The 21,969-nt window shown below is 39.3% G+C and overlaps 1 protein-coding gene across 6 annotated transcripts in view; it reads right to left on the bottom strand.

Moving 5' to 3' along the window:
* The window catches only part of DYNC1I1 (dynein cytoplasmic 1 intermediate chain 1), a 326,092-nt gene that overhangs the window by 254,273 nt on the left and 49,850 nt on the right, over positions 1–21,969 (bottom strand). For 3 of the 6 annotated variants that reach the window (XM_003809702.5, XM_034964487.2, XM_003809700.5), the window contains exon 5: positions 16,162–16,221. The exons of the other annotated variants lie outside the window; for them this stretch is intronic. In XM_003809702.5, coding sequence (XP_003809750.1) covers positions 16,162–16,221 — 60 coding nt within the window. The remainder of the gene's footprint in view (positions 1–16,161; positions 16,222–21,969) is intronic. 6 annotated transcript variants of the gene reach the window in all.

Raw genomic sequence — 21,969 nt, 5'->3', positions numbered from 1 at the left:
CTCTTTGCTTCCTAATATTTTTAAAAACTCTATCAAGAGTTTGATATACTAATACGTAAAGGAAATATAATCACGAGGCTTCTGGAGCCAATAAATATTCTATAAGGTACTAGGTTTAATAATTTGGAGTGAAGGGCCACAAAATACCCTCATTGCTCATTGTTATCTATATAAAGTTGAGAATCTTTTCTTCTCTCCCAGCCCTGCTCTTCTTATGTTGTTCTCAGCCCATCTTCTGGAAGACTGGTAATCTCATGGGAACATCTGCATTTATGTTCTCTTCATAAGACACACCAAAAAACATTTTAAACATAATCCCTCCCTCAAATTTTCCCATTGCAGTTCCAAATTTCAATGACATATTTATTCACTTCCAAGCTATATTAGTTCTTTCTCTCCTGTGATCCTTTAACTTACTCTTTTTATCCTGTTATTTCATCTTTCCCTTTCAGTATCTTCAATTCACCTAATCTATTATAATGGCCTAAGAAAGAAAGCAAAGCATTTTTGGTACTTCCGTATGTATTTGCCTGGTAAAAAGACAAGTTGAGTTGCACTTATTTTCTCATTTTATTTACAATTTTCTTGAAGTCATTTTTTTTTCGGAAAGCCATATCATCTCCCTTTTTTCTCTCTGCTGCCATTTGCTTTGCTAATCACATAGTTAACATACAAACCAGAATCAAGTGACACATTTGTGTTTCCGGCCAAAACGGAATAATAGAGACCACATTTACCCAGAAACCTGAAATTTAAAATATGTAATGCTGAATAAAATAACTTACAGGCCACTAGAGGTCAGGCAATGAGGAACAGTGATACATGAGGGAGGGACACAAGCAAGAGGAGCCCTAGAACTGCCCCAAGTTACAGCATTGAGAGAGTTTCCAGGCCATGGTGTAGGGAGGAAACTCAGGTGAAATCCAGCAGACTCTCTAAGTTGTAGAGACAGAGTTGAGAGTCCAGGGAGACCAGGCAGTTAGAATTCACAGGAAAATACAGAAGAGAGAAGAAATCTGCACAAAAGAAAACTCAGAAGTTTGCCTTTGAGAATTCAGCTCAGCATTGATCAGTACATTTATGTGAAGAAACTACCTGAGGCCAAGGAAAGAATGATCTGGAAACAATTACAGATAACAGTTCTGGGCATTTACACAAGAATAAGAATTGTTTCTGTTCACGCCAGTCAAACTGGAAAACCTTAAGATTTATGGGGCAATGTCTAGAGTACATGTAAGGGACTTGCTTCAGTAGCAGGAATTAGCCCTAAGCTGAGCACTGCTCCTGTCCCAACTAAAAAATCTTAAAAGCAAGACCTTAAAAGATAAAACTTGGTCAAAGTTAATTTACTATATCTCAGAACAAATCACAAGAAAATTATAGAAATTCAAGTATCTGAAACCTAAAAAAAAATATTCACAATGTCTAATATAAATAAAAAATTACCAAACATGCAGGAGTACTTCAGCAAAAAAACACAATAGGAGGCTGAGAACTCTCACTCCACCCATAGAGCATCAAATAAACAGCTATACATGAATCGACATCCCCTGGAAAAAATACAGAAACTAGTGGAGAGATTTCTGTATGTTGGATGGCTGAGAAAATTCCCACTTCAGCACAGGTAATGTAATGCCCAACCTTGTTTTTTCCTTCATTCACCTAGCCTTGTTTCTCCCTTAGCTAAGAGAACCAGACAAACTCCATCCTGGCTCTTTCACTGGCAGCCCCTTCCTCAAGGACTTAACTTGTGCAAGCTGACTCCCAGCACATCCAAGAATGCAATTAACTGATAAGATACTGTGGTAAGCTATATCTGCAGTCCCCAAGAATTCGTCTGATTGATAATGCCCAAAGCCCCACGTCTATCACCTTGTAATAGTCTTAAAGCCCCCGCACCTGGAACTGTTTACTTTCCTGTAACCATTTATCCTTTTAACTTTTTGACTACTTACTTATGTAAAATTGTTCTAACTAGACCCCTCCCCTTCCTAAACCAAGGTATAAAAATTAATCAAGCCCCTTCCTAGGGGCCGAGAGAACTTTGGGCGTTAGCTGTCTCTCCGTCCACGGCTAATAAAGGACTCTTAATTCGTCTCAAATGTGGCGTTTCCCTAACTCGCTCGGGTACAACAGTAAGAAAAGCTGAGACATATTCTCACTCTCACCATAAACCCTACCCTCAGCCCAGCACTATACAATTGAGGGGAACCTCCATCTCTCAGTTTCTCCCTGAGGAGTAAAGGGTTTGAACCCCAACTTTTAAAACCACTACCAGAGGAAATGATTCCTAACTTGCCTATCTCTGGAAGCCAATGGGGCCCAGCATTTATTAGACCCCTGGAATGGCAGAGAACAGAGGCAGCTTTAAACAGGCACTCAAGCATTTCCCATGCTTCTCCCCACTGGCTTAGCACACAGTGAGCAGGCGACAAAGCTCAGCTCCTAGCTTTTCCCTAGAAGGGGTTAGATTGCACATCAAAAGCCCTGACTTTTTCAGCTGCTGCCCAAGGGTCTGGCTTATAACAAGCCTGTATCTGGAAGTCAACAGGGCAGGCAATTACTAGTCCCCAGGGAGTTTAAATGGGTATGTAGACACTTCCTACAGCTCCTTCCTCCAGCTCACTCTGGCAAAGAAACTAAACCTTTAGCTTCTTCCTGGAAGGAGTTGGACTACACAACAAATGCTCTGATTTTTTTCATCTGCTGCTTGGGAGTGTAGTTACTAACTCACCTAACTGGGGAGCTGATAGGGCCCAATATTCACTGGTCACTTGGAGTCTCCAGAGAACAAAGCAGTGGTTTTGAATGGCCTTGCAGGCTCGTCCCTTGACTCCTCCTGCCAGCTTATTTTACCAAAATGCACAGCTCTCAGATTCTCCCTGGGAGGGGTTACACTATACATCTAGTACCTTGACTTTTCCAGCTGCTACCCATGGATCTGGCTTCTGACTTGCCTGTTTCTTGGAGCTAACAGGGCAGGCAGTCACTAGTCACTGGGAGTTAAAGTGAATGTGAGGATACTTCCCAGGGCTCCTCCCCACAAATCATTCCAGAAATAAAACCAAGCCTATAGCTTCTCCTTAGAAGAGCTTAAACTACCCATCTAGACCTTTAAATTTTCTAGTCGCTACCAGAGGGACTGGCCTCTAGCTTGTCTGTTCCGAGAACTGAGGGCCTAGCATTTACTAGACCCCCTAGAGGTGACAAAGAGTAAAGCAATGATTTAAAACAGCCTGCGTCTGAGTGAGCATTATAGGCATTTGCCACAGTTCCTCTTTCTGGCTCAGTGCAGAGCAAGTGGGTGATAAACTCCAGTTCCCAGCTTCTTCCTAAGGACATTAATATGCATTAAGGACAGCTGGAGATGCATAAGGAGAGCTGGAATAAATTGATGCATTAGAACACGTACCTAATGCATCAATTATTCCAACTGCTACTCAAGAGACTGGCTCCAATCTTGCCAATTTTAGGACTCTCTTAGGGTTTAGCATACTCTAGTACCCTGGGCCCACTAAGGAAACAGATGGTAGTTTGGAAGCACGAAGGAATAGGAAGCATCCAGAATCTCTAGCTAGCCTAATGGATGAAGATGGACTCTTATAGACATCAGTCTGTGAAGACTAAGAGAGGTGGTTGTTCTATAAAATGTGCAGAAACTAACACAAAGAATCAAAGAAAATGAAAATATGTTCCAAATAAAAGAACAAGATAAATCTTCAGAAACCTACCTTAATGAAATGGAGACATGTGATTTACCCAACAGAGAATTAAAAATGTTGATCATGAAGATGTTCACAATAGTTAGGAGAGAAATGCATGAACAATGTGAGAATCTTGACGAAGACAAAATATTTAAAAATACCAAATAGAAATAATAGACCTGAAGAATACAATAACTGAACTGAAAAATTCAATATGAGGTTTCAACAGCAGACTTGATTAAGCAGAAAAAAGGAGAAGTAAAGTCAAAGACAGCTCACTGGAAATCCTCTAGTCAGAGGAGCAAAAAGGAAAAAAAAAGAATAAAAAACAGTGAAGATATATTAACAGAATTACAGGGTAACATCAAGTGGCAATATATGCATTATGAAACTCACAGAAGGAGAACCAGAAAACTCATTCAGAGAAATAATGGCTGAAAAATTCCCAAACCTGGAGAAGGAAATAAGACATCCAGATTCAGGAAGCCCAAAGAACACCAAGAACACCATATAAGATAATCCCAAAGATGCCCAAACCAAGGACATATTATAAATAAATTGTCAAAAGTTAAAAGCAAAGAGAGGATTTTGAAAACAAGAAAATGGCTACTTGCTATCTACCTGAGAACCCTCATAAGACTATAAGCCGATTTTTCAATAGAAATCATGCAGGCCAGAAGGGAGTGTGTGATATATTCAAAGTGCTGAAAGAAGAAAAAAAAAACCTGCCAATCAAGAATACAATACCAGGCAAACCTGTCTTTCAAAAATGAAGGGGGCAATAAAGCCTTTCTCAGACAAACAAAAGCTAAGAGAGGTTACCATCACTAGTTCTGACATACAAAAAAATGCTAAAGAAAGTTCTTCAACTTGAAATGAAAGGATTCTAAACAGCAACACAAAAACATAAGAAAGTATAAAATCTGTTGTTAAAGGTAAATATATAGACGAAAACAGAAGACTACATTGTTATAAAGGTGGTGGGTAAACAGCTTTTGGTTCAAATATAAAAGTAAAAAGACAAATGAATTAAAAATGACTATAACTAAATTATGTAAATGGACACACATTCTAAACAGATATGAACTGCAACACCAATTGCACATAATGTGGGGGGAAATGAGATAAAAATGTAGAGTTTTTGTATGCAAGAGAAAATGCTATCAGCTCACTATAATAAATTTTATGTAAGTCCCATAATAACCACAAAGAAAATACCTATAGAAGTTACATAGAAGAAAAAGAGAAAGGAGGCTGGGTGCAGTGGCTCACATCTGTAATCCCAGCACTTTAGGAGGCTGAGGCGGGTGGATCACCTGAGGTCAGGAGTTTGAGACTAGCCTGGCCAACATGGTGAAACTGCATCTCTACTAAAAATACAAAAATTAGCCAGGCATGGTGGCGCATTCCTATAGTCCCAGCTACTTGGGAGGCTGAGGCAGGAGAATTGCTTGAACCTGGGAGGCGGAGGTTGCAGTGAGCCAAGATCGCACCACTGCACTCCAGCCTGGGTGATAGAGCAAGACTCTGTCTCAAAAAAGAAAAAGAAAAAGAGAAAGGAAACCAAAGCTTCTATTCAACCTGATACTGGAAGTCTTAGCCAGATAAATTAGACAGAAAAAGAAATACAAGTCATCCAAATAAGACAGAAGTAAAATATCTCTTTTTGTAGATGACATGACCTTGTACGTAGGAAACTTTATGGACTCCACAAAAATTAATGCAAAAATTAAGTGTTTCTCTACACCAACAATGAACTATCTGAAAAAGAAATCAAGAAAGCATTTCCACTAATAATAGTATCAGAAAGAAAAAAACTTAGATTTAACCAAGGTGAAAAATCTCTACATAAAAGAACTATGAAGCATTTATGAAAAAAAATTGAAGACAAAGAAATGAAAAGACATTGTATGTTCATGGATTACACAAAACAATATTATTAAAATGTCCATACTGCCTAGAGCAGTCTACAGATTCAATACAATCTCTACCAAAACTTAAATGATATTTTTCATAGAAATAGAAAAAAATCTTAAAATTCATATGGAACCCCAAAAGACCTTGAATAACCAAAGCAATCTTTAGAAAGGTATTCCCAATAGGTATCACACTTCTTGATTTCAAATTAGACTACAAAACTATATTAATCAAAACAGTATGGAACTGTAACAAAAACAGGCATACAGGTCAGTGGGACAGAATGGAGATTCCAGAAATTAACTCACACATCTACAGTCAACTAATTTTCCATAATACAGACAAGAATACAAAATGGAGAAATGATAGTCTCTTCAATTCACAGTGTTGGGAATACTAAATATCCATCTTTGAAAGAATGAAATTGGATCTTTATATCACACACATACAGGTACACACAAAAAAAACTCAAAATGGATAAAAGATATAAATGTAAGACCTGCAACTATACAACTCCTAAAAGAAAACATAAGAAATGAGATTTTCGACATTGGCTTTGGCAATGATTTTTTAGATATGACACCAAAGGCACAGGCAACAAAGGCAAAAGTAGACAAGCGGGACTACAGCAAGCTAAAAAGCTTCTGCACAATAAGAAAACAACCAGGACCAGGAGGAGCCAAGATGGCCGAATAGGAACAGCTCCGGTCTACAGTTCCCAGCGTGAGCAACGCAGAAGACGGGTGATTTCTGCATTTCCATCTGAGGTACCGGGTTCATCTCACTAGGGAGTGCCAGATAGTGGACGCAGGTCAGTGGGTGCGCACACCGTGCGCGGGCCGAAGCAGGGCGACGCATTGCCTCACTCGGGAAGCGCAAGGGGTCAGGGAGTTCCCTTTCCTAGTCAAAGAAAGGGGTGACGGACGGCACCTGGAAAATCGGGTCACTCCCACCCGAATACTGCGCTTTTCTGACAGGCTTTAAAAAGGGGGCACCACGAGATTATATAACGCACCTGGGTCGGAGGGTCCTACGCCCACGGAGTCTCACTGACTGCTAGCATAGCAGTCTGAGATCAAACTGCAAGGCGGCAGCGAGGCTGGGGGAGGGGCGCCCGCTATTGCCCAGGCTTGCTTAGGTAAACAAAGCAGCCCGGAAGCTCGAACTGGGTGGAGCCCACCACAGCTCAAGGAGGCCTGCCTGCCTCTGTAGGCTCCACCTCTGGGGGCAGGGCACAGACAAACAAAAAGACAGCAGTAACCTCTGCAGACTTAAATGTCCCTGTCTGACAGCTTTGAAGAGAGCAGTGGTTCTCCCAGCACGCAGCTGGAGATCTGAGAACAGGCAGACTGCCTCCTCAATGGGTCCCTGACCCCTGACCCCCGAGCAGCCTAACTGGGAGGCACCCCCCAGCAGGGGCACACTGACACCTCACACGGCTGGGTACTCCAACAGACCTGCAGCTGAGGGTCCTGTCTGTTAGAAGGAAAACTAACAAACAGAAAGGACATCCACACCAAAAACCCATCTGTACATCACCATCATCAAAGACCAAAAGTAGATAAAACCACAAAGATGGGGAAAAAACAGAACAGAAAAACTGGAAACTCTAAAAAGCAGAGCGCCTCTCCTCCTCCAAAGGAACACAGTTCCTTACCAGCAACGGAACAAAGCTGGACAGAGAACGACTTTGACGAGCTGAGAGAAGAAGGCTTCAGACGATCAAATTACTCTGAGCTACGGGAGGACATTCAAACCACAGGCAAAGAAGTTGAAAACTTTGAAAAAAATTTAGAAGAATGTATAACTAGAATAATCAATACAGAGAAGTGCTTAAAGGAGCTGATGGAGCTGAAAACCAAGGCTCGAGAACTACGTGAAGAATGCAGAAGCCTCAGGAGCCGATGCGATCAACTGGAAGAAAGGGTATCAGCAACGGAAGATGAAATGAATGAAATGAAGGAAGAAGGGAAGTTTAGAGAAAAAAGAATAAAAAGAAATGAGCAAAGCCTCCAAGAAATATGGGACTATGTGAAAAGACCAAATCTACGTCTGACTGGTGTACCTGAAGGTGACGGGGAGAATGGAACCAAGTTGGAAAACACTCTGCAGGATATTATCCAGGAGAACTTCCCCAATCTAGCAAGGCAGGCCAACGTTCAGATTCAGGAAATACAAAGAACGCCACAAAGATACTCCTCGAGAAGAGCAACTCCAAGACACATAATTGTCAGATTCACCAAAGTTGAAATGAAGGAAAAAATGTTAAGGGCAGCCAGAGAGAAAGGTCGGGTTACCCTCAAAGGGAAGCCCATCAGACTAACAGCGGATCTCTCGGCAGAAACCCTACAAGACAGAAGAGAGTGGGGGCCAATATTCAACATTCTTAAAGAAAAGAATTTTCAACCCAGAATTTCATATCCAGCCAAACTAAGCTTCATAAGTGAAGGAGAAATAAAATACTTTACAGACAAGCAAATGCTGAGAGATTTTGTCACCACCAGGCCTGCCCTAAAAGAGCTCCTGAAGGAAGCGCTAAACATGGAAAGGAACAACCGGTACCAGCCACTGCAAAATCATGCCAAAATGTAAAGACCATCGAGACTAGGAAGAAACTGCATCAACTAACGAGCAAAATAACCAGCTAACATAATGACTGGATCAAATTCACACATAACAATATTAACCTTAAATGTAAATGGACTCAATGCTCCAATTAAAAGATACAGACTGGCAAATTGGATAAAGAGTCAAGACCCATCAGTGTGCTGTATTCAGGAAGCCCATCTCACATGCAGAGACACACATAGGCTCAAAATAAAAGGATGGAGGAAGATCTACCAAGCCAATGGAAAACAAAAAAAGGCAGGGGTTGCAATCCTAGTCTCTGATAAAACAGACTTTAAACCAAAAAAGATCAAAAGAGACAAAGAAGGCCATTACATAATGGTAAAGGGATCAATTCAACAAGAAGAGCTAACTATCCTAAATATATATGCACCCAATACAGGAGCACCCAGATTGATAAAGCAAGTCCTGAGTGACCTACAAAGAGACTTAGACTCCCACACATTAATAATGGGAGACTTTAACACCCCACTGTCAACATTAGACAGATCAATGAGACAGAAAGTCAACAAGCGTACCCAGGAATTGAACTCAGCTCTGCACCAAGCGGACCTAATAGACATCTACAGAACTCTCCACCCCAAATCAACAGCATATACATTTCTTTCAGCACCACACCACACCTATTCCAAAATTGACCACATAGTTGGAAGTAAAGCTCTCCTCAGCAAATGTAAAAGAACAGAAATTATAACAAACTATCTCTCAGACCACAGTGCAATCAAACTAGAACTCAGGATTAAGAATCTCACTCAAAACCGCTCAACTACATGGAAACTGAACAACCTGCTTCTGAATGACTACTGGGTACATAACGAAATGAAGGCAGAAATAAAGATGTTCTTTGAAACCAACGAGAACAAAGACACAATATACCAGAATCTCTGGGACGCATTCAAAGCAGTGTGTAGAGGGAAACTTATAGCACTAAATGCCCACAAGAGAAAGCAGGAAAGATCCAAAATTGACACCCTAACATCACAATTAAAAGAACTAGAAAAGCAAGAGCAAACACATTCAAAAGCTAGCAGAAGGCAAGAAATAACTAAAATCAGAGCAGAACTGAAGGAAATAGAGACACAAAAAACCCTTCAAAAAATTAATGAATCCAGGAGCTGGTTTTTTGAAAGGATCAGCGAAATACATAGACTGCTAGCAAGACTAATAAAGAAAAAGAGAAGAATCAAATAGACGCAATAAAAAATGATAAAGGGGATATCACCACCGATCCCATAGAAATACAAAGTACCATCAGAGAATACTACAAACACCTCTACGCAAATAAACTAGAAAATCTAGAAGAAATGGATAAATTCCTGGACACATACACCCTCCCAAGACTAAACCAGGAAGAAGTTGAATCTCTGAATAGACTAATAACAGGATCTGAAATTGTGGCAATAATCAATAGCTTACCAACCAAAAAGAGTCCAGGACCAGATGGATTCACAGCCGAATTCTACCAGAGGTACAAGGAGGAACTGGTACCATTCCTTCTGAAACTATTCCAATCAATAGAAAAAGAGGGAATCCTCCCTAACTCATTTTATGAGGCCAGCATCATTCTGATACCAAAGCATGAGAGACACAACCAAAAAAGAGAATTTTAGACCAATATCCTTGATGAACATTGATGCAAAAATCCTCAATAAAATACTGGCAAAACGAATCCAGCAGCACATCAAAAAGCTTATCCACCATGATCAAGTGGGCTTCATCCCTGGGATGCAAGGCTGGTTCAATATATGCAAATCAATAAATGTAATCCAGCATATAAACAGAGCCAAAGACAAAAACCACATGATTATCTCAATAGATGCAGAAAAGTCCTTTGACAAAATTCAAGAACGCTTCATGCTAATAACTCTCAATAAATTAGGTATTGATGTGATGTATTTCAAAACAATAAGAGCTATCTATGACAAACCCACAGCCAATATCATACTGAATGGGCAAAAACTGGAAGCATTCCCTTTGAAAACTGGCACAAGACAGGGATGCCCTCTCTCACCACTCCTATTCAACATAGTGTTGGAAGTTGTGGCCAGGGCAATTAGGCAGGAGAAGGAAATAAAGGGTATTCAATTAGGAAAAGAGGAAGTCAAATTGTCCCTCTTTGCAGACAACATGATTGTATATCATGAAAACCCCATTGTCTCAGCCCAAAATCTCCTTAAGCTGATAAGCAACTTCAGCAAAATCTCAGGATACAAAATCAATGTGCAAAAATCACAAGCATTCTTATACACCAACAACAGACAAACAGAGAGCCAAATCATGAGTGAACTCCCATTCACAATTGCTTCAAAGAGAATAAAATACCTAGGAATCCAACTTACAAGGGATGTGAAGGACCTCTTCAAGGAGAACTACAAACCACTGCTCAAGGAAATAAAAGAGGATACAAACAAATGGAAGAACATTCCATGCTCATGGGTAGGAAGAATCAATATCGTGAAAATGGCCATACTGCCCAAGGTAATTAACAGATTCAATGCCATCCCCATCAAGCTAACAATGCCTTTCTTCACAGAATTGGAAAAAACTACTTTAAAGTTCATATGGAACCAAAAAAGAGCCCCCATCACCAAGCCAATCCTAAGCCAAAAGAACAAAGCTGGAGGCATCACACTACCTGACTTCAAACTATACTACAAGGCTACAGTAACCAAAACAGCATGGTACTGGCACCAAAACAGAGATATAGATCAATGGAACAGAACAGAGCCCTCAGAAATAACGCCGCATATCTACAACTATCTGATCTTTGACAAACCTGAGAAAAACAAGCAATGTGGAAAGGATTCCCTATTTAATAAATGGTGCTGGGAAAACTGGCTAGCCATATGTAGAAAGCTGAAACTGGATCCCTTCCTTACACCTTATACAAAAATCAATTCAAGATGGATTAAAGACTTAAACGTTAGACCTAAAACCATAAAAACCCTAGAAGAAAACCTAGGCAATACCATTCAGGACATAGGCATGGGCAAGGACTTCATGTCTAAAACACCAAAAGCAATGGCAACAAAAGCCAAAATTGACAAATGGGATCTCATTAAACTAAAGAGCTTCTGCACAGCAAAAGAAACTACCATCAGAGTGAACAGGCAACCTACAAAATGGGAGAAAATTTTCGCAACCTACTCATCTGACAAAGGGCTAATATCCAGAATCTACAATAAACTCAAACAAATTTACAAGAAAAAAACAAACAACCCCATCAAAAAGTGGGCAAAGGACATGAACAGACACTTCTCAAAAGAAGACATTTATGCAGCCAAAAAACACATGAAAAAATGCTCATCATCACTGGCCATCAGAGAAATGCAAATCAAAACCACAATGAGATACCATCTCACACCAGTTAGAATGGCAATCATTAAAAAGTCAGGAAACAACAGGTGCTGGAGGGGATGTGGAGAAATAGGAATACTTTTACACTGTTGGTGGGACTGTAAACTAGTTCAACCATTGTGGAAGTCAGTGTGGCGATTCCTCAGGGATCTAGAACTAGAAATACCATTTGACCCAGCCATCCCATTACTGGGTATATACCCAAAGGACTATAAATCATGCTGCTATAAAGACACATGCACACATATGTTTATTGCAGCACTATTCACAATAGCAAAGACTTGGAACCAACCCAAATGTCCAACAATGTTAGACTGGATTAAGAAAGCGTGGCACTTATACACTGTGGAATACTATGCAGCCATAAAAAATGATGAGTTCATGTCCTTTGTAGGGACATGGATGAAATTGGAAATCATCATTGTCAGTTAACTATCACAAGAACAAAAAACCAAACACCGCATATTCTCACTTTTAGGTGGGAATCGAACAATGAGAACACATGGACACAGGAAGGGGAACATCACACTCTGGGGACTGTTGTGGGGTGGGGGGAGGGGGGAGGGATAGCACTGGGAGATATACCTAATGCTAGATGACGAGTTAGTGGGTGCAGCGCACCAGCGTGGCACATGTATACATATGTAACTAACCTGCACAATGTGCACATGTACCCTAAAACTTAAAGTATAATAATAAAAGAAAAAAAAAAGAAAACAACCAATACAATGATAAGGCAATGTATAGAATGGGAGATAATATTTTAATCCATATTACTGATAAGGGGTTAATATCCAAAATATATAAAGAACTGAAACAACTCAATAGCAAAATTACAAATTACCTGATTTAAAAATGCACAGAGGCCCTAAATAGACTTATCTCCAAAGAAGACATAAGATGACCAATATGTATATGAAAAAGTGTTCAACATCACTAATTATCAGAGACATGCAAATCAAAACTATAGTGAGATACAATCAGGATCACTATTATTAAAAATAAAAAATAACTATTGGAAGGGATATTGAGGAAACAACCTAGTACACTGTTGGTAAGATTGTAAATTGGCATTGCTATTATGGAAAATAATATTGAATTTCCTCAAAATATTAAAACTAGAGCTACATATTATCTAACAGTCCCTTTTCTGGACATATATATCTAAAGGAAATAAAATTAGTATCTCAAAGAGATATCTGTCTCTGGCCTGGGAGGCAGAGGTTGCAGTGAGCCAAGATCACACCACTGCACTCCAGCCTAGGTGACAGAGTGAGACTCTGTCTCAAAATAAAACAAAACAAAAAATCTCCTCCACAATATTATTCCAAACCCAAATGATTCCATAGGTGAATTGTGTTCTACCAAATATTAAAATAATTGCTTAAAAATCAACATTATGTTAACAAAAGCATGATCCATAAAAGAACAAATTTGTAAACTGTAATTAGTCAAAATTAAAATGGTTTGCTTTCTTAAAGACACTGTTAAGAAAATGAAAATGACAGGTCACAGACTGAGAGAAAATATTAATAAATTATATACCCCATAAAGCATTTTATCCAGAACATACGAAGAACTTTCAAAATCAATTATGAGAAAATAACCCAACTCAAAAACAATATATAAGACTAACAGATTTAAGCAGACATTTCATCAGAGAAGATACTCATATGGCAAATAAGCAACTAAAGAGATATTCAACATTATTAGTCATTAGGGAAATGCAAATTAAAACCACAATGAAATACCACTATACTCCTTTAATAATAGTTAACAAATTAATAATTTCTTTTAAGAAGCTCAAACTAAGCGTTGTCAAGAATGTGGAAAAATCGAGGCTCTCATAAACTGCTCGTGGGAATGTATAATGGTAAAACCATTTTGAAAACAGTTTGACAATTTCTTAAAAAGTTAAATGTGTATCTACTATATGATTCAACCATAAATACCTCTACTGGGAGGTATTTGCCCAAAAGAAATGAAAGCATATGTGCATTAAAATATTTGTACATGAATGTTTATAGCAGTTCTATTTGTAATGGGCAAAAAATTGTAAACAACCCAATGTATATAAAAAGTGACTGGATAAACAAACTGTGGTACATCCATACAATGAAATAAAAAGGATAGAGCTGTTTATATAAACTTAACCTGAATGAATCTCAAAATAATCCTTCTGAATGAAGGAAGTCAGTCAAAGGAGTACCTCCTGGATGATTTCATTTATATGACAATCTAGGAAAGGCAAACTAAGGTATAGTGATAGAAAGCAGATCAGATGTTTGGGGGATAGGGAAGAACAGGAAGAAGCAAGAGTGTAGATAACAAAGGGGCATGAGGAAACTCTGGGGATGATTAATGTGTTCACTATCTTGATTGTGGTAATAATTTCATGGATGTGTATACATGTCAAAAACCATCAATTTGAATAGTTTTAATATGTGTAGTTTATTTAAAGCCAGTTATACTTCAGTAAAGGTGTTAAATTAAGTGACAGAGGAAGCTATGGACTATGATCATTCCCATGCCACAGCTCAAGAAGGTGAAATAAAACTCTCTAGAAAAATCTAGAAATTTTCATTAAGGCAATATTTGAAATTGTAACATGGCTAAAATAATGTCATCTCTCAAAAATTCTCTGAAAATGCCTTCAAACTCTCTAAGATAAGCCACTCACTCACAGGCAGATGGCATTTAACCTAAAATGCAAATAGTCCTTCAACCTCCTTTTATACCTACAGTGGGCATTGAAATTGATAGAACCTCAGAGATATATGCCCAGGAATCTCAGGAATTCAAAATGAATAATAAATAAATAAATGCCTAGTTTGGGGTATATCGGTTTGTATTTAGAAAGTGGACAGAAAGTCTCCTATCTTCTCTCTCCAACACACTGGGTTCACTCTCAAGTATAATGCAGCAGGTAAGGTGGGGCCACAGATATGCTATATCCCTAGAATAAGTCACAAATTTTAATCTGCATAGTCAACATGAGTTTTTGCTTGGAAAACAGATATAAATGGGAAAATTCCAAACTATTCCACATCAGCAAGTGTAATTTAGCACTGCTGCAATCTGTCTAAAAATCTGTTAATTTAAGTGCATGGGGTAGTCTCTGCCAGTTCTTTCCCCTGCCTGTTTTTTTAACACAATATAATTTTGAAGAACTGCATTCTGAAGTTCCCCTGAACTATAACTTACCCTACATTCTCTGCTTTATTTAAGCCATATCTCTTGGTTATTTAAATAATACAAATTGAAATGTAACATAAATGAACTATATAACTAAATAGCCAAGAATTTAGTAAGGTTAAAAAAGAAATAGTGCATCGGTTACCTAAATGTTAGGATATTTCCTTGGCTTAGTATCGTCATGAATCAGCTAAGAATTTTTGCATATGCAAAGGGTCACAGGCAGATGGCATTTAACCTAACATGCAAATAGCCCTTCAACCTCCTTTTATATCTACAGTAGGCATTGAAACTGACAGAACCTCAGAGATATATGCCCAAGAATCTCAGGAATTCAAAATGAATAATAAGTAAATAAATGCCTGGTTTGGGATATGTTGGTTTATATTTAGAAAGAAAAGATAATGGTTCCATAAAATGTGGTTATGAAACTTGCTGTTCACTTAGAGATATCCAGTGCTCTGTCGGTAAATGCTTAATAAATTTCTTGTAGGAAAGGAGGCAATTTCTGTGGTGTAAATACTTCCACCGTGGCTGATTTCCAGCTGATTTAACTGAATGTGAAGTTGAGAAGAGAAATGCGCAATCAGCTCTCCTGAGCTTGATGACCAGCTGATACAAGCACCCCACTAGTAATATCTCCTGTGTGACTACAGCTAACTCCAATCCTACAATGGAAATAAATTGAGTTTCTAGGATATGTCTGTGTGTTTTATTCCACTCCAAGTCTTCATCTCTGAGGTTTTCTTTTAACTTGTGATAATACATTTACATCTGAAAAAAATGATATTTAGGACATAGGAGACATTACTCAACATCAAGTATTTGAAATATCTTTAGATCAAGGTATTCAATTAATTTCCTTGGTTTTTTTTAAACAGGAATCTTTAACTGTTCAAACTTAATTCGAATTAAGTGCTTATTGTGAGTTCCCCAAAAACTGAAAAGTAAAGAAACAAGACCCAATATTTTAATACTGATCTTAGACCAAAGTTAACTTAAGGCAACTTGTTAGTAAAGGGGAGGATGGTTATGATAAAGTCAAACATATCTCCCACTGCAGAACTTGTGTGCCCCACTTTTAATTAGATGTGTGGGTTTATGTTTGATTTTTGTTTGGGGGAGTGTTTTGCAATAATAGGAATTAATAAGGAGAAATCAAAAGCCATCTTTTTGTGGTGTTTTCCACAAAGAGAGACTTTCTTCAAAGCTTTATAAGGAAAACCAACAGAAGGAAACGAACTTATCAAACTGGAAGTTCAACAAAAGGGGAGAACACAAGAGCAACAACAGCTCCAGCATTTCAACACAACTGTAGCAAATAAATAATAAAAGGAGTAACAAAAGAGCAGACATATACCCAAGTTCTGAGTCTGACTGCAGCTGGAGCACTGAGGGGTCTGTGTCCCACTGTAGGGTCCTAATTGTGCAGCACAAAGGAAAAAGAACACAGAGAATTAACAAAAGGGGAGGGCAACAAACCAAACCAAACTCTGTCATTCTTCAAGGCAAGAGCATATACAATACATACACAGAACATGTCCCCCTTCCATCCCCTCCACCCCCAGTGACTATCAAACAAGAGAAATCGAGGAGCCATCCTTTCCTGCAAACATCTGTTTAATATCGGGAGCTATGGCTGCTTTCATGAAATAAAGTTGAGACCAAGTGTTCAAACTCCACACACACCCCTACCGTTTGTTTTGTTTTGTATTGAAGCCTCATTGATTTGGGCAAGTAAACCACTGCATGTATCTCTGACACCCCAGAGCCCACCCACATCTGGGAACTCCAAGCATCTTCTATGTGGTGAAAAGAACTAAACGCAAGGGTGCAAATGGGTCAGGGCAGGGGTATGACTGCAGGGCCTGGTGAATAACTGCCTTCCTTGGATCAGGTACTACAAATATAATGCATTAGATTTCAAGACTCATGAGTATTTTTATGCTTATTTATATATTGTACACCAAGATGGTCACCAACAATATCATTTCTGTCTAAGATGTCAGGGATTGATTATATCTTATATTTTTTAAACATTGCATAAGCAATGGCACAAAGTATCAATAGTTACCAAAGCATCCAATTTCCCTTGTTATTTCTCCTTCTAAATAAGAGGGGATAAATGGCTCTTCCATAAACAGAGCACATGCCAGGACTTTTCTCAGCCAGGCTCTTTAAATATCCTGCACAGAACCAGTTACAGGTGAATCAGGCATGAGGTTATCTCAGAGGCAACTAATGGACAGCACAAACTTTAGGATCAGGCATCTGTGATTCAAATCTTACCTCTGTGACTTACCAGCTGTGTGACATTGAGCATGCTGTTTAATAAGTTCTCAGCCCCTGCATCCCTTTGTTTACTCTGTGGCCTACAGAGCAGTAGCATCAACATCTCTTGGGAGTTTGTTGGAAATGCAGAAACTCATGTCCCACCACAGACTTAGTGACTCCATATTACAGTTTAACAAGTTCCCCAGGTGATCCATGGGCACCCTTAATTTGAGAAGCCCTGCTCGGTTTCCTTGTCTATAAATACTTACTGTAGCTTATATGGTAACTTATGAACTGGCCTGCAGTGATCTTCCAAACTTCTCTCTAACCATTCATTCACTCACATGTCAACTCTGCATACTCCTTAATGTTCTTCCTTTAAACATCTGCATGGCTCATGACTTTGCTTCTTTTGTGTCTTGGCTTAAATGTTACCTCCTCAAAGAGGCTCCCCTGCTTCACCACCTGATCTCAGGTAGCACTTCCTTATCACTCTTCATTTCCTTCCTTTCCCCTGCTTTATTTCCTTCATAGCACTCATCTTTACTTATGATTTTCTTGTATATCAGCTTATTTATTTTTGTTTGTTGTCTGACTTTGGAGTTAAGCTTCATAATGGCAGGGGTGGCTACATCTCTAGAATATAGGGATATGCCTAGAACTGTATCGCGCATATGTGCTTATATAATACGATATTTGTTGAATGAATGAATATTTTGCTGGTTTTCTACAAGGATTAAATGCAGGTATACCTATAAAGCACATGGCAACCATATGATAAGCAGCAGCTGCTTTTACTACTGCCACAATCACTCTATCTACTCTTAATGTTTCTTTGAGTCAATGCCCGACCTATTTGACAGATCACATATTAACCCCTCCTGCAGAAGTAGCAGAATACAGATTCACAGCTTCCCTTCTATGCTCTGGCTGTGCTCTTGTCTTTTTACATAGAACCTCTGAAAGATTAAAACTGAAGTCCAATGAGACACTAACTGGCGAGTGTTTCTTAGACCAGCGCTTCTCAAATTTTAATACACATAGAGATACCCGGGAATATTGCTAAAATGCAGTCTGACTTAGTAGGTGTGCGGGTGGCCCCAGACTCTGCATTTCAAACACGCTCCAGGAGATACAGATGCTGCTGCTCTGTGGAACACACTTTGAGCAGCAATGACTTGACTTAGATAAGTGGTTCTCAAGCTTTCATGTTCATCAGAATGACCTGGAGAGCTTTAATAAGCTGATCCCCAACCCTAGAAATTCTGATCAGTAGATCAGTAAATCTGGAGTGGGGCCCTAGAATTTGTAGTTCTAACAAGTTTCCAGGTGATGTTTACAAGGCTAATCATGGGACCACCTTTGGAGAATGACAGAGCTAGACTATTGCTTTCAGTAGTCAGCATGCAGAAAGCATCACTGAAGCTCAAATACATTAGCATCTAAACTTCTGATTTGCTCAAGCCTGGCATCAGGCCCAGGCCACCCCTAGACCAATTAAGCCAGAATGTCTGGGGTGGGACCCAGGCATCTGTAGTTTTTTAAAGCTTTCCAGGTGATTCTAATGTGCAGCCAGGGGTGAGAACCCCTGCTCTGAATTCATTCTCTGCTGAAGAAAATTAGCCCTTCTTGCTTCTGGGCACCGATTCTTTAATCTCAGTTCAAATTGTGAAAGTAATGGAATATGTTAACGTAATTCATATTTGCTGTTCACATATCTCTGGGGGTCAAATTTAAGATCATTTCTTCTGCTGTAGACAAAAGAGCAGACTCTGGCTCTTGCTGATTGTAAGAAGCTTTCCTTGCAAGGAGTAGGTTCAGCTATTTGACCTCCATTTTCCTTGAGGTTTCTGATGGGCTGATTTTTAGTGACCTTTTCCACTTCTCCCAGCAGCTCCCCGATGGTCTGGCTCTTCTGATACTTATTGGACAGATCACCTGAACTCACTATACCCTTAAGAAGTATAAATAGTGATTCTATCAGAATCATCCACTTAAAAAGTCCACAGATTAGTACTGGGGAGTTTGCATTTACTCGGCCAGAAAAACCAAGGTAGGAATGTAACACCACAACAGCCTTGCCTCCTGGCACACCTATGTTAGTCAGTAACAGAAACCATAGTTATTGTCAGTAACAAGCTGTGGGGTAAGGGGTGAAGCCAAGGATGCTATCAAATGTGCCAGTTGTATTATCTTTTCATTTTTCCCATTATTATCTGTGGGGTGGTTCCTTTCAAGGAATATGCAAATATGCAAATTTTTTTGAAAGGAACTTAAAGCCAGTATGCAAAATGGGCAAAAGTTGTTTGTGTTTCCAGGGATAGCCTAGAAATATGTATTAAACATTCGCTGAATTCCTTCTGTGTAAACCGTGCAGGACAGCTTCCCCGCAGATGGCAGTATTTCAGAGAGGACCACTCCTGGCCCCGGGTGGCAGGTCTGTGTCCTGGATATGGCTTCAGTGTGTCATCAGGCAAATCTCCTTTTGTTCCCAGCAAATGAGGGTGCAGGCCTCAAGGCCCTTTAACATTCTTCTCTGCCTGATATTTTAAAATCTAGGATGATTATTCAACTGCCTTTTAGCTTTCTCTTCTCCAGTTAGAATAATTTATTTAACCAACGGGCAGAGATCTTATTTTCCAGCCATTTTGTCAAGTAATTGTATCTCTGAAAATAAAATGATGGTGATATAGAAATCACCCTGTTTACTATAATAATTAGTTCTATTTTTTAGTCATTTCTGGCATGGCTCAATCAATGCATGCAGAAGAGAGAAGATTTTGATAAGAACATTCATTTACTTATTCAAAAACCATCTATTAAGAACCTAAAATACAAAATACTGTAACAGAGGGTTGAAAAAATGTTCAAGGAACCTACAGATCTTATGAGGAGATAAAACCTATATAAATAGGCCTGGCACGGTAACTCATGCCTGTAAGCCCAGCACTTTGGAAGGCCGAGGCAGGCAGATTGCTGAAGCCCAGGGGTTCCAAGACCAGCCTGGGCGACACGACGAAACTCTGCATCTACAAAAAAATACAGAAATTAGCCGGGTATGGTGGTGCTCGCCTGTGGTCGCAGCTACTCAGGAAGCTGAGGTGGGAGGACAGCTTGAGCCTGGGAAGTGGAGGTTGCAGTGAGCTGAGATCATGCCACTGCACTCCAGCCTGGGTGACAGTAAGACCCTGCCTCAAAAAAAAAAAAAAAAAAAACCAAAACACATATATATATATATAGTTTAGTAGAACAAATCTGAAAGTAAAACTTGCCATATTCCATTTGACCTGGTCTTGGAGGAGGGGTAGGATTTGGGCCTAAATTCATTTTCCTCAGTGCTTAGTTTATTGGACTTAGGTGGCTGAGTTAGTCCACTAGGTCTTATAAGACTGCTATATTTTAGATGCCAACTTAACAATTTGTTGTGAGAACAATAATAACCAGGCAGACAAATATGTAAACCTGACAAAGTCTTCTCTCCTTGAAGCCCCGCTTCCTGGGAAGCCAGATGTCCAGCAGTATCTTTGGGACTAGAGTAGGTGATGCTGAATGTTTAACTATGACAGCTTCCCCTACCCGGCAGTACCACATGTATGCTGAGGGACATGGAACTTGCACTTAAGACTTTTACATTTTGGTAAAAGAAATGAGACATATGAATATTTATGCCTAATAATATACCGATAACATCTACAAGGAAGAAAGTAGTTCTCATCACTTGCTCAGAGACTGGCACAGTTTAAAGTTTGAATAAATATGAGCTGAAAATATTAATAAATGCCATAGGAAAGACAGATTAATAATGGTGATTGTTATAATTTCCCTTCACTTAGTGTTTGCTCCGTGCCAGCCAGCCAGGCATTGGACTGCAGTTTCATCATCCTTTGGAAGTCACAGCAGGGAGACACAATTCCACTGAAAAGATTAGACATTCCATTTGACCTGGTCTTGGAGGAGGGGATAGGATTTGGGCCTAAATTCATTTTCCTCAGTGCTTAGTTTATTGGACTTAGGTGGCTGAGTTAGTCCACTAGGTCTTATAAGACTGCTATATTTTAGATGCCAACTTAGCAATTTGTTGTGAGAACAATAATAACCAGGCAGACAAATATATAAGCCTAACAAAGTCTTCTCTCCTTGAAGCCCAGCTTCCTGGGAAGCCAGATGTCCAGCAGTATCTTTGGGACTAGAGTAGGTGATGCTGAATGTTTAACTATGACAGCTTCCCCTGCCCTCCCCCACCATGACCTTATCTTTCCCCAAGACCAGACATCATCTTCACTGCTACCCAAGTCTCCCCTTTCTGGAATTCCTGGGATGACCAACCTAGCCCTTGTTGTTTGATACAATCTTTCTTTAACTATGTCAGTTAAATTTCCGTCAGTATTCCCCGCTGGGGAACCATCCTGGTGTTGTTTGTTTGCTTATTTTTATGAGTTGCATTTGGCTGCTCTGATTAGTTTCAATTGATTTCTTAGGCTAACTTTCTGAGGTTCTGTCTAGGTGGGATCTCTGATCTCTGTTTCAGAGGAGCCCTATTATGTGTTCAGAAGCTAAATAACCCAATAATTCTGTACCTACTCTGGACCAACGGGCACTGTTATGGTTCTATGGTCCCAGGGTTGGATTGGCTGTTTTGGACATGCCAATTAAGGTCACATTTCCTAACTTCATTTCAAAATACAGAAGCTTCCCAACATGGAAAATACTCACTTATTTAACCTTGAACATATCAAAAACATTGTAGCCTCTGGCACCTTATACAAAAATGCCTACCATGTAGTAGTTAATTTATAATTTGTGGGTCAATTTGTTTTTCAATATTTTTAAAAAAGAATAGGCAAACATCAAAATTCTTCAAACTAGCCGTAACCAACTAAGAGACAAGCAGAAT

This window comes from Pan paniscus, chromosome 6, assembly GCF_029289425.2.
Source record: "Pan paniscus chromosome 6, NHGRI_mPanPan1-v2.0_pri, whole genome shotgun sequence".
Classification (NCBI taxonomy): domain Eukaryota; kingdom Metazoa; phylum Chordata; class Mammalia; order Primates; family Hominidae; genus Pan; species Pan paniscus.
Note: the sequence above shows the minus strand (reverse complement) of the source record. Positions and strands in the feature narration are given on the sequence as shown.